General features: G+C 38.5%; 1 protein-coding gene across 4 annotated transcripts in view; it reads right to left on the reverse strand.

Annotated features, from left to right (window-relative positions):
• Positions 1–13,541, reverse strand: part of IL31RA (interleukin 31 receptor A) — an 81,259-nt gene that overhangs the window by 33,487 nt on the left and 34,231 nt on the right. For all 4 annotated transcript variants that reach the window (XM_046672324.1, XM_046672326.1, XM_046672323.1 and 1 more), the window contains exon 5: positions 1,722–1,873. In XM_046672324.1, the coding sequence (XP_046528280.1) occupies positions 1,722–1,873 (152 nt within the window). The remainder of the gene's footprint in view (positions 1–1,721; positions 1,874–13,541) is intronic.

Consider the following 13,541-nt stretch of genomic DNA (forward strand, 5'->3'; position numbering starts at 1 on the left):
TTCTCTTCTGAAAGAGTTCTAGACTAGGAGAGAATGCCACAGACATGGTATCTATGGGTTTCAGCAAACAAAAAAGTCTAGTGATAGTCTCATGAACAAGATAAAAAAAAGTAGGCTGAATGAGTCTAGTGGTAATTAGGTATATTCAAAGAAGCCTGAGTAAATGATCACACTCAAAGAAGGAGAGATTGATGTCTCTGAATGGTCTCTACTGATTTACCACAGGGCTCTGATGTAGTCACTACTTTGATTAATGATTAGATAAAGGTATAGAAGTGAGTGTTATCAAATCTGAACATAGCAAAAAATTAGAAAGTTAACTATAAGTTTGGAGTGATAGAATAAAGATTCTAAATAGGCTGAAATGATGGATAAGACAAATATGAAGAAATTCAATAGGAATAAATAAAACACCTGCATTTAGGTTAAAAACCAACAAGTTATAAGACAGTGGAGGTGTGTTTTACTAGCAAATCTTGTGTGGGGGAAAAAATTCTTAAAGATTTAGCTAGATTGAGCTGGCTTGGAGGTAATTAAGAGTCAATATGCAAGGTGTTTGCCACAAAAAATGTTGAAATAATTTCAGCCTGCATTAATGGAAATATGAAAATACCTTCTGAACTCTGAAGAAAATATTTCTTAAGATACAAAAAGCATTAAAAATAAAGGAAAAGATTGATGAAAGTTGACAGTATTAAAATTAAGAAGTTCTATTCATCCAAAGTCACCATTAAGGGAGTGAAAAGGCAAGTCACACAATGAGAGATGTTTGCAACACATATAACAAATAAAAGACTCATAAATATAATATATAAGGAATTCCAACAAATCAATTAAAAATTCAGACAGATGATCCAATAGAAAAAATGTGCAAAAGATTTCAATGAACACTTCACAAAGAAGAACTCCAAATGGCCAATAAACATATGAAAAGTTATGCAATCTCATTTAAAAAGTCAGGTAAATGCAAATTACAGCCATCATTCCATTGTGTTCATACAATGGAATACTACACAGCAATAAAAACGTATAAATTCCAGCATTATATAACATGAACGAATCTTAAAAGCACAATATTGAGAGAAAAAAGCCAAACATAAAAAAAAATACAAAATGTATGGATTTCATTAATATAATATCTCAAACTATGTTGATCAGGGATGCAGGCTTAAATGGTAAAATCACAGTAAAAAGCAAAGAAGTAATTACCATGAAAATCAGGCTAACAGTTAGCTCTATGGGAGGAAGGGCCTGTCATCAGGAAAGGGTAGGCAGAGGGCTCTGGCATGTTATTTTTGACCTCACTGGTTTTTACATGAGTGCTGATAATAATTTGTTAAATGCAATATTTATGGTTTTTTAACTTTTCTAAATGTGCGTTACATATCACAATTTCATAAAAGGTTGGAAAAATTTAAAAAGAAATGGCCAAGCCATAGAATCTCTGGTGGTCAACGTAGTTAGACACAAACCAAGGTGAAATGCAAAAGTAAATTTCTCACTCTTTAATAAGTCCCTGTGCTCAGAATGCAAGATGCCTATAATAAAACACTTTTCCCATCTAAAAGGCCCAAATGGGAAACTGGGAAGAAAAGTATTCACTATTGTCTACCCTGTATTTTCAATGTAGAAAATGGAAAAAATGATTCCAGGTCAAAAAAGTTGTCAATAATTCTCTTCTTTGGGCCCTCTAATAGAAATATTACAATGGTATAACTTACCCAGCCGGCACCATTTACTGTTCTGAATCGAAGTCTGTATTTTAAAGTAGTTGATTTAGGCGCCAACACAGGCCTTTTCCATTTTATTTGAACCATTCGTTTGATGCCCAAAACTGGTTTCACACTGTAAATCTCAGGTGGTTCGGTTTTTACTGAAAATAAAAATCATACAGTTCCAATATTTGCAAAAGATCAGAAGGTACTAATAGTATCCACCCAAAATAGAAAAAAAAAAAAAACTAGAAAGGAAATGATAGTGCATATTTTGTGATCTACTCCATGCGGATGGCATTAGGAAGGCAGTGCAAAAGAAACGCTGCCCCTCCCCTTCCCCCCCTCCCCTGCCAAAATAGGAGCATCCAATGAGGAGAGGATACATTTCTATGATTTTTCTGAAAATCAGCCTTTTACTGATCCTACGCTGAGCAGAAGGGAGGTAAAAAGCAAAGACCACATGACAAGAAAATGGGCTATTCCCCTTATCTATTCTCCCTTCCCCTTGCCCTCTCTTTCCTGGACCTCCAAGATGAAGAAGTGCCCAGTACAAAAGCACCTCTCATTTCCTGTGAACACTAAAACATTCTTTTCCAAAATCTCTCTCCTTGAAAATATGTATTTTTTTTTTCTGGTTATAAAAGTAACACATGCTAATTGCAAAAATTTTTTAAATATAGAAAAATACAAAGAAAAACTTTAAATCATCTATAATGCCATCAACCAGAGATAACCATTATTAACATTCTGGTGTATATCTAGGCTTTTTTTCTATGTAAGTATTTGTATATTTTTAAAACAAATTTAATGTTATGCTAAATAAAGCTTTTGTCTTTTTTAATAACATTATGCAGTCAGCACATACCCCCTTGCATTAAAAATTCTTCAGAACATGGTTTTTTCAAAGCTTCATAATATTCCATCTTATGGATGTACAAAACTTATTTGACCCTGTCTCTACTATTGCACATTCATAGTGTTTTCAATTTTTCATTTTAAAGCTCCCTGAGAACAGAAGCTGGGTCTTGATCACAAAACCTAAAATTAACACCTGGCACTGAGCAGGCATCAGATATGTGTTAAGTGAATAAATAAGTGGACGACAGTGCATCTTCGTCTGCAGCTATGATGGTTTCCTTAGTATAGAGTGACTAAGTAAAAGAGTATGAGCATTTTTAGGGCAGCTTCCACACAGTGCCATTTTGCTTTCCAAAAAAACTCTACTAATTGCAGTTTCCATCAACAGTAACTGAATACCCATTTCACAACATCCTTGCTAGCTAGTATTGAATAGTATTATCTTTCTCATCTTTGTAATCCCTGAAGGCTTTTAGAGAGCAATATCCCTTCTTAGACCCATGGAATTAAAAACATTGGGTAAAAATATTCAGAAAGCACTTAGTAGCTACTCAAAAAATAATATGTACTTAGCATGCCTGGACTAAAGGGTAGTCATCAATATATGTGGCCATTCAGTGGATGAAGCTGTAAACAATGGATATATAAAGTAATTTTCATAACATTATTGGTATTTATTGAGCACTTGATAAAGCGTTTTTTGAGGAGAATCATTTTGTTAACTCCTCTCAACCACCTATCATTTCATATACTCATTTTTCAGAAGGTAAAACTGGGATTTTGAAAGGTTAAATAACTTTCTCATAAAAAGCCAAGCTGGGATTCATTTGTACCAACTCCAAAATTCCTTCCCTTAACCATTAAAAAGACTGCCTCTAGTTAAGAGTAAACACAAATCCCTTTTTTAGCTCCATCCAATTCTACAACTATATCACCAAGGAGATATAACGTATTAATTTTTACTCTGATTAAAAATGGCTCTCAGGGGGTCGGCCCTGTGGCTGAGTGGTTAAGTTCACGTGCTCTGCTTCAGCAGCCCAGGGTTTTGCTGGTTCGGATCCTGGGTGCAGACACGGCACCGCTTGCCAGGCCACGTTGAGGTGGCATCCCACATGCCACAACTAGAAGGACCCACAACTAAAATATACAACTATGTACCGGGGGGCTTTGGGGAGAAAAAGAAAAAATAAAATCTTAAAAAAAAAATGGCTCTCAGAATTGTTCATTAAGAAACTGATATATATTTAGTGATGTCAGCAAAATGATGGACTAGAAAACTTCAAGTTTTTGTTCCCCCATGGAAACATAAAAAAATAAAAATAAATAAAATAGAAACTGGCTGAACTAACATGGTTGGTGCTCTGAAAACCAGTCAAAGGTTTACAGCAAACAAACAAATACCCAGTCAAGAAAAAGTCACCTTTCAAAGTGTTAGGAAAAGTTCTGTGGCAGTCTTACTTGCCCTTGTCTTATTCCCCACCCCCCAAGCATGTCAGTGGTCTGGAGGATGCAGAAACCCAGCTCCCACTTCCCTTCCTCAAACCACAGAGCAGAACAGACCTTATTTGCAACATTCTAATCTCTCTGGAGGAAGACTGAAAGATTGGTCTCTGTTTTGTCTAACTCAGATCTCAAGTAGGAAAAGCATCAGGTGCTGCTCATGAAAGCTGCTTGGAGACTGGGTCAAGAGATTACAGGTAGAGACATACAACAGGACATCTAAGGTCCTGAGAAGTCGGGTGAGACTTTTTGAGAACTTAAGACATTCAAAAGCAGGTATGTATAAAGAGGAATTAAGAAAGCAACATGCAGGCCAAGGCAAGTTGCACACACAGAAAAGACCCGAGAAGAATTTAAGCTTTCACCTGAGACTGATCCTTAGGCTCAGAGCAAGCCTAGCTAATCTGTGAAGGACTGCCCCAGTACAACTCAAAGTGGATCAAAAAATGAAATATAAGAGCTGAAATAATAAAACTCTTATGGGAAAATATAGCAGATCTTTGTGACCTCAGGTTAGGCAATGGTTTTTCAGATCCGACACAAAGCACAAGCAATAAAAGAATAATAGATAAACTGGACTTCATCAAAATTAAAATTTTTCTGTTTCAAAAGACAACATCAAGAAATTAGAAAGACAGGGCCAGCCCAGTGACATAGTGGTTAAGTTTGTGCCCCCTGCTTCAGCGGCCTGGGGTTTGTGGGATCAGATCCTGGGTGCGGACCAACACACCACTCATCAAGCCATACTGTGGTAGCATCCCACATACAAAATAGAGAAAGACTGGCACAGAGTTAGATCAGGGACAATCTTACCAAAAAAAAAAAAAAAAAGAAAGAAATTGGGAAGACAATTGGACTTCAGCATCATGGCAGAGTGAGTTGTTCCCTTTGTCTCTCCCCTCTAAGTTACAACCAGTAGGACATCCACTGGCGAACAAAGGACTCTCTGCACAGCACATCAGCACACCGGAGAGATCCATACATCTATATATCTGAAGGTGGGTGGACTGGACCCCCTGGATGGAGTGGAATTAGGGGAACAGCAGCAGCTCCCCAAACTGGAGGTTCCAGGATCTATGGCCATGCCTATGAACAGAGGCCCCAGAAACTGAGGTAACACCCACGAATGGAGGCCCCAGGAATCCAGGCAGCCCATGCTCACGGAGGTGCCAGGAATCATTGTGGGCCTGTGACTGGAAACTCCAGGAACTATGAGACACTTGTAACCCAGCCTCCACTCCCTCCCATGACAGCAGTGATTCTGACACTAGCCCTTCCAGCAGTCGGAGCTGCACCCAAGATGCAAATACCCCTAGCAGTGGTGGCAGTGCCCATGACCTAAAGTTTCAAAAAGCATACTAGCACCAGAGACCAGAGGCTACAGGAGCAGTAGCAGCACTCACAGCTCAGCTCCTACCCCTCCCCTAGCAGTGGCAGATGGCACCTGCAACCTGAGATTTCAGGAAATGCAGTGGCACTTGTAGCTTAGCCCCTACCCCACCCCCAGCAGTGGTGGGTGTCAACTGCGACCTGAGGCTTCAGGAGTCACAGCAGTAACTGCGACCCAGCCCTCAGTGGCAGTACCCCAAATACCAGCCCTACCAGCAGCAGGGCCTGCATACAAGACCCCAGGCCCCTGGCAGCAGCAGTGACATCTGCAAACCCAGCGCCTCTAGCAGTAGTGCTGCCAGCACCCCCAGATAACCCAGGAGCAGCAGTGAAGGTGGTGCATGTAATAGCAGCACTTGACCTCGTGGAGAGTCTGCAGAAAGCCAGAGGGGAATACGAGACCCAGGTGACCCCAGAAGCAGCAGAGGTGCTCACAGTCTGGTGAATCCAGTGGCAACACCCACGACTGCAGTGACATTGTAAGCAGCAAGGCACCAGCAAACTCAGAGGCACAAGCAGCATGAGGACACTGACAACTCTGGCAGAAGCAGTGGAGAGTGGAAAGCACAGGTTCTCAAATACAACCAGAAGAAGCTCAGAATCAAAGCAACCAAAACCTACCCAAATAAGGAAGTTGTTAACTATCACAAATGTGCTGGCAGAAAAACAACTCATCAAGCACCGTGAAGAAGTAAAGTAACAGGCCAGCACAGAAAGAAAATGACAACTCTCTAGAAACCAAACTTAAAGTGACAGAAGATTGTGATCTGACAGAGTATTCAAAATAACTGTCATGAAGAAACTCAACAAGCTAGAAGAAAGCTCAGAAAGACAGTTCAATGAACTCAGGAATAAAATTAATGAACAGGAGGAGTACTTCACCAAAGAGCCATAAATTTAAAAAAAAAAAAATCTGGAGACGAAGAACACAATTAATGAGATGAAAAATAAAGTAGAAAGCATTGGAAATACAGCAGACTATATGAAAGAGAGAATTAGCAAGCTTGAAGATAGAAACCTAGAAATAATTCAGGTGGAAGAGGGGAGAGACCTAAGATTTTTTTTAAATGGTGAAATTCTACAAGAAACATCTGACTCAATTAGGAAAAGCAACATAAGCATAACGGGTATCCCAGAAGAAGAGAGGGAGAAAGTAGCAGAAAGCATATTTAATGAAATAATGCCTGAGAACTTTCCAAACCTGGGGAAGGAAGTGGATTTACAAGTACATATAGCTAAGATAACACCTAATTATCTAAATGCAAAAACACCTCTCTAAGGTACATTATATTTAAAGTGTCAAAAGTCAAGGACAAAAATGAATATTAAGGGTGGCCAGAGAGAGGGAAATAACTTATAAAGGAACATACATTAGGCTATCAGAGATTCTCAGCAGAATTCTACAGGCTAGGAGAGAGTGTAATGATATTTTCAAAATGTTGAAAGATAAAAATTATCAGCCAAGAATACTCTATCCAACAAAGTTTTCCTTCAGATATGAAGGAGAAATAAAGGCTTTCCAAGACAAACAAAAGCTGAGGGGATTGGGCACCACTAGACCTGCCTTTCAAGTAATGTTGTAAGGAGCTCTCCTATCTGAAACAAAAAGGCAAAGGCATACAAAGCTTTGCATAAGGTGATAAACAGATAGACAGAATCAGAAAATTGCAACTCTGTATCAGAATTAGTTAGCAAACACTTAATTATAACATAAAAGCTAAGGAAAGGAAAGCATCCAAAATAGAACCACTTCAAGTTGGTAACAAACTCACAATACAAAAATGGATAATTTGTAGCAACAAAACCACAGAAAGGGAAGAGGACAGGGAAGGAATCTGCATAGGCTAGTGGAGATAAGAGGCTATCAGAAAAAGGACTATCTAAAAAAAAAAACAAAAAAGGGGCCAGCGACGTGGCCAAGTGGTTAAGTTTGCACGCTCCACTTCAGCAGCCCAGGGTTCGGATCCTAGGATGTGGCACTGCTCATTAGGCCATGTTGAGGCAGCATCCAACATGCTACAACTAGAAGGACGTACAACTAAAAAAATATACAACTATGTACTGGGGGGATTTGAGGAGAAAAAACCAGGAAAAAAAAAGATTGGCAACAGTTGTTAGCTCAGGTGCCAATCTTTAAAAAAGAAAAGAAAAGAAAGAGGACTATCTCATATATGAGATCTTTTATACACACTTTATGGTAACCACAAAACAAAAAATCAGAGCAAAGTCACAAATCATAAGTAAAGAGGAAACTGAGAAAAACATCACAGAAAACCACCAAACTGAAGTAGCAGACAGAAATACAAGGGGAAAGAAACAATGGAAGTACAGAACTACCAGAAAACAAAAGATAAAATGCCAGTATTAAGCCCTCATATATCAATAATCACTCTAAATGTAAATGGATTGAATTCACCAATCAAAAGACACAGAGTGGCTTGATGGTTTAAAAAACAAGACACAACAATATGCTGCCTCTATGAGACCCATGTCAGCTCTAAAGACAAATATAGACTCAGAGGGAGAGGACAGAAGATGATACTCCAAGTAAATGGCAACCAGAAGAAAGTGGGTTTGTGATACTTATATCAGACAAAATAGACTTCAAGCCAAAAAAGACAAGAGACAAAGACGGACATCATACAATGATAAGACAGACATCCCACCAAGAAGACATAACATTTATTAACATAAATGCACCTACCATAGGAGCACCAAAGTATATAAAGCAACTATTAAAAGACCTAAAGGGAGAAATTGACAGCAACACAATAATAGTAGGGGACGTTAATACCCCACTAACATCAATGGATAGATCATCCAGAGTCGACAAGGGCACATTGGCCTTAAGTGAAAAACTAGACCAGATGAACTTAATACAGATATATAGGACATTCCATCCAAAAGCAACAGAATACACATTCTTCCCAAGTACACACGGAACATTCTCAAAGATAGACCATATGTTGGGTGGGAAAACAAGTCTCAATAAATTTAAGAAGATCAAAATCATATCAAGCATCTTTTCCAACCACAATGGTATGAAGCTAGAAATCAATCACAAGAAAAAAGCTAGAAAAATCAAACATGTGGAGATTAAACAACATGCTACTGAACAACTACTGGATCAATGAAGAAATCAAAGGAGAAATAAAAAAATACCTGGAGACAAATGAAAATGAAAACACAATATACAAAAATCTATGCGATGCAGCAAAAGCAGTATTAAGAGGGACATCTACAGGAGAAGGGGCGGAGCAAAATGGCGGGATGAGCTGACCCGGGATTCTCTCCCCTCCAAAATAAAAGAAAGGATTGGAAAAACTGAATTTCAGAGAATAAATCTAATGCCAACACATTAGAGACCTACAATACCAAGAAGGCGGAGATCATAAACCTTGCTAACAGCCTTGGAGGTGCTGTAACAGGTAGGAGAAAACGTCGCTCCCCCCCCAGAGTCTGCGATCCCTGCTGCATGGGTCCGGGAAGGAGTGGGGGAGGGGCCGCGTGACCGGGGGATCATCCAGGACTCCTGACGCTGGTTCAGTGGAAACCCACTGACGGGGGAAAGCTTCCGTGTGCGGGGACCCCATAAACCCAGGGCCTTGGGAGATCAGAGAACAGAACTGATCTGAATCCAGATCAGCATGCAAGAATAGCAGCCTCTCCCTCCCGGCAAAGCGCACTGGGCGCTGCCATCTTGCCCAAAGGCAGAGAGCTCAGAACTCGCCGCTCTCAACCCCCATCTAGTGGCAACAGACTGTAACTGCAACCGAATTCTACCACCATGTGAAAAAAACGCTCCTCTACCATCCAGCACTTTATAAAAGCCCCAGACCAGAAGGAAAACAATAAAAACATAGAATTAAGTCCTGAGGACTTGGAATTAGGTAAACTAAGTGATAATGAGTTCAGAGCAGCTATAATCAAAAAACTCAATGAGGTAGAGAGAAAGACAGAGAAACAAGCCAATGAGTTCTGGAGTTACTTCACAAAAGAGACTGAAATCATAAAGAAGAATCAAACAAAATTACTAGAGATGAAAAACACAATGGACCATATAAAACACAATACGGATTCCCTGAATGACCGTGTAGACACCATAGAAGAGCAAATTAACATAATTGAAGACAGACAGGCTGAATGGCTCCAGACAGAGGAAGAAAGAGAACTAAGAGTTAAAAAAAAAACGAGAAAATCTCCGAGAGATAGTGGATTCAATGAGGAGTGAGAACTTAAGGATCATAGGAATTCCCAAGAACGTGGAAAAGGAAAATGAAGCAGAAAGTGTGCTTAATGAAATTATTGAAGAGAACTTCCCAAATCTAGGGATTGATGGAGAAATGTATGTAGAGGAAGCTTTCAGATCTCCTATATTTGTCAGTGTAAAAAGACCTACTGCAAGGCACATAGTAGTACAATTGGCAAGAAGGAAATATAAAGAAAGAATACTCAGGGAAGTAAGAAAAAAGAAGAGAATAACCTATAAAGGAGCCCCTATCAGACGTTCAGCGGATTTCTCTACAGAAACCTTACAAGCTAGGAGAGAATGGAGTGACATATTCAAAGCTTTAAAAGATAAAAATCTTCAGCCAAGAATACTCTATCCAGCAAGAATTTCCTTCAGATATGAGGGAGAAATTAAATCTTTTTCAGACAAACAAAAGTTAAGGGAATTTGTAACTAAAAGCCCTCCACTACAAGAAATCCTCAAGAAGGCTCTCATACCTGAAAAAAGAAAAAAGGGAGAAAGGGGTCACAATCCACAGACTAGGGAGACCGATGGGTAGAACCAGAACAGGATAGCAAATATTCAACTATAGCATTAGGGTAAATGTAAGGGGACTACCAAACCAAGGACGATCTTATCACTCTAACTACAAATTCATAACATGAGTTGGAATAAGAAATGAAAATAATTATTTAAGAGGGGAAGAGCAAAGGGTCTAAATCAGTATTGGCCATGTAAGTAAGAGACCACCAGAGAATAGACTATATTATACATGAGATTCTAAATACAAACTTCAGGGTAGACACTAAAATAAAATACAGAACAGAGTCACAAATCATAAATAAGGAAAAATCTAAGAAACCCAGCATAAGAAATTGCAGTATTAAATGGGTAGGCTAAAGCACACAGGAAAAGAAACGCAGGAAAACAAGATAATGAGCGACAGATTGACAGCATTAAGTCCACATGCATCAATAATCACTCTCAATGTAAACGGATTGAACTCTCCAATAAAAAGACAAAGAGTGGCAAAATGGATTAAAGAACAAGATCCAACAATTTGTTGCCTCCAAGAAACATACCTCAGGCCCAAGGACAAAACACAGGCTCAGGGTGAAGGGGTGGAGGACAATACTTCAAGCTAATAGCAAGAAAAAAAAAGGCAGGTGTTGCAATTCTTATATCAGACAAAGCAGATTTCAAAATAAGACAGGTAAAGAGAGACACAGAGGGACAATATATAACGATCAAAGGGACACTTCTTCAAGAAGAAATAACGCTTATAAATATCTATGCACCCAACACAGGAGCACCAAGATTCATAAAGCAACTATTAACAGACCTAAAGGAAGATGTTAAAAACAACACAATAATAATAGGGGACCTCAACACCCCACTCACATCAATGGATAGATCACCCAGACAGAAAATCAACAAGGAAATAGTGGAATTAAATGAAAAACTAAAACAATTGGACTTAATAGACATATATAGATCACTTCACCCTAAAAGAGCTGAATACACATTCTTCTCAAGTGCACATGGAACATTCTCAAGGATACACCATATGTTGGGAAACAAGGCAAGCCTCTACAAATTTAAAAAAATTGAAATAATAACAAGCATCTTCTCCGATCATAATGTTATAAGGCTAGAAACTAATTACAAGAAAAAAGCTGAGAAAGGCACAAAGATGTGGAGACTAAACAACACACTATTGAACAAGCAATGGATCATTGAAGAAATTAAAGAAGAAATCAAAAAATACCTGGAAACAAATGAAAATGATAGCATGCCATACCAACTCATACGGGATACAGCAAAAGTTGTATTAAGAGGAAAATTCATTGCAATACAGGCACATCTTAACAAACAAGAAAAATCCCAAATAAGTAACCTTAAACTACACCTAAGTGAACTAGAGAAAAAAGAACAAACAAAGCCCAAAGTCAGCAGAAGGAGAGAAATAATAAAAATCAGAGCAGAAATAAATACTATTGAAATGAAAAAGGCAGTAGAAAGGATCAATGAAACAAAAAGCTGTTTTTTTGAGAAGATAAATAAAATTGACAAACCCCTAGCCAGACTTACAAAGAAAAGAAGGGAGAAAGCTCAATAAACAAAATCAGAAATGAAAGAGGAGAAATAACAACAGACTCTGCAGAAATACAACGGATTATAAGAGAATACTATGAAAAACTATATGCCAACAGAATGGATAACCTAGAGGAAATGGATAAATTCTTGGACTCCTACAATCTCCCAAAGCTCACTCAAGAAGAGGCAGACAATTTGAACAGACCAATCACAAGGAAAGAGATTGAAACAGCAATCAAAAACATCCCAAAGAATAAAACCTCAGGACAAGATGGCTTTCCTGGGGAATTCTACCAAACTTTCAGAGAGGATTTAATACCTATCCTTTTCAAGCTATTCCAAAAAATTAGGGAAGATGGAACACTTCCTAACACATTCTATGAGGCCAACATCATGCTGATACCAAAACCAGACAAGGACACCATGAAAACAGAAAACTACAGGCCAATATCACTGATGAACATAGATGCAAAAATTCTAAACAAAATTTTGGCAACCAGAATTCAGCAATTCATCAAAAGGATCATACATCATGATCAGGTGGGATTCATACCAGGGACTCAGGGATGGTTCAACATCCGCAAATCAATCAACGTGATACACTACATCAACAAATTGAGGAATAAAAACCACACGGTCATCTCAATAGATGCAGAGAAGGCATTTGACAAGATCCAACAGCCATTTATGATAAAAACTCTGAACAAAATGGGCATAGAAGGAAACTACCTCAACATAATAAAGGCCATATATGACAAACCCATAGCCAACATCATACTCAATGGGCAAAAACTGAACGCCATCCCCCTGAAAAGAGGAACGAGACAAGGATGCCCTCTATCACCACTCTTATTCAACAGAGTACTGGAGGTCCTGGCCAGAGCAATCAGGCAAGAAAAAGGAATAAAAGGAATCCAAATAGGGAGGGAAGAAGCGAAACTCTCGCTGTTTGCAGACGACATGATCTTATATATAGAAAACCCCAAAGAATCCATTGGAAAACTCTTAGAAGTAATCAACAACTACAGCAAAGTTGCAGGGTACAAAATCAATTTGCATAAATCAGTAGCATTTCTATACTCCAATAACGAACTAACAGAAAAAGAACTCAAGAATACAATACCATTCACAATCACAACACAAAGAATAAAATACCATGGGGTAAATTTAACTAAGGAAGTGAAGGACCTATACAATGAAAATTACAAGGCCTTTCTGAGAGAATTGGATGACGACATAAGGAGATGGAAAGACATTCCATGTACCTGGATTGGAAGAATAAACATAGTTAAAATGTCCATTCTACCTAAAGCAATCTACAGATTCAATGCCATCCCAATCAGAATCCCCATGACATTCTTTACAGAATTAGAACAAAGAATCCTAAAATTCACATGGGGCAACAAAAGACCCCGAATTGCTAAAGCAATCCTGAGAAAAAAGAACAAAACGGGAGGCATCACAATCCCTGACTTCAAAACATACTACAAAGCTACAGTAATCAAAACAGCATGGTACTGGTATAAAAACAGGTGCACGGATCAATGGAACAGAATTGAAAGCCCAGAAATAAAACCACACATCTATGGACAGCTTATCTTTGACAAAGGAGCTGAGGGCATACAATGGAGAAAGGAAAGTCTTTTCAACAAATGGTGCTGGGAAAACTGGAAAGCCACATGTAAAAGAATGAAAATTGACCATTCTTTTTCACCATTCACCAAAATAAACTCAAAATGGATTAAAGACCT

Source organism: Equus quagga, chromosome 9, assembly GCF_021613505.1.
Source record: "Equus quagga isolate Etosha38 chromosome 9, UCLA_HA_Equagga_1.0, whole genome shotgun sequence".
NCBI classification, from domain to species: domain Eukaryota; kingdom Metazoa; phylum Chordata; class Mammalia; order Perissodactyla; family Equidae; genus Equus; species Equus quagga.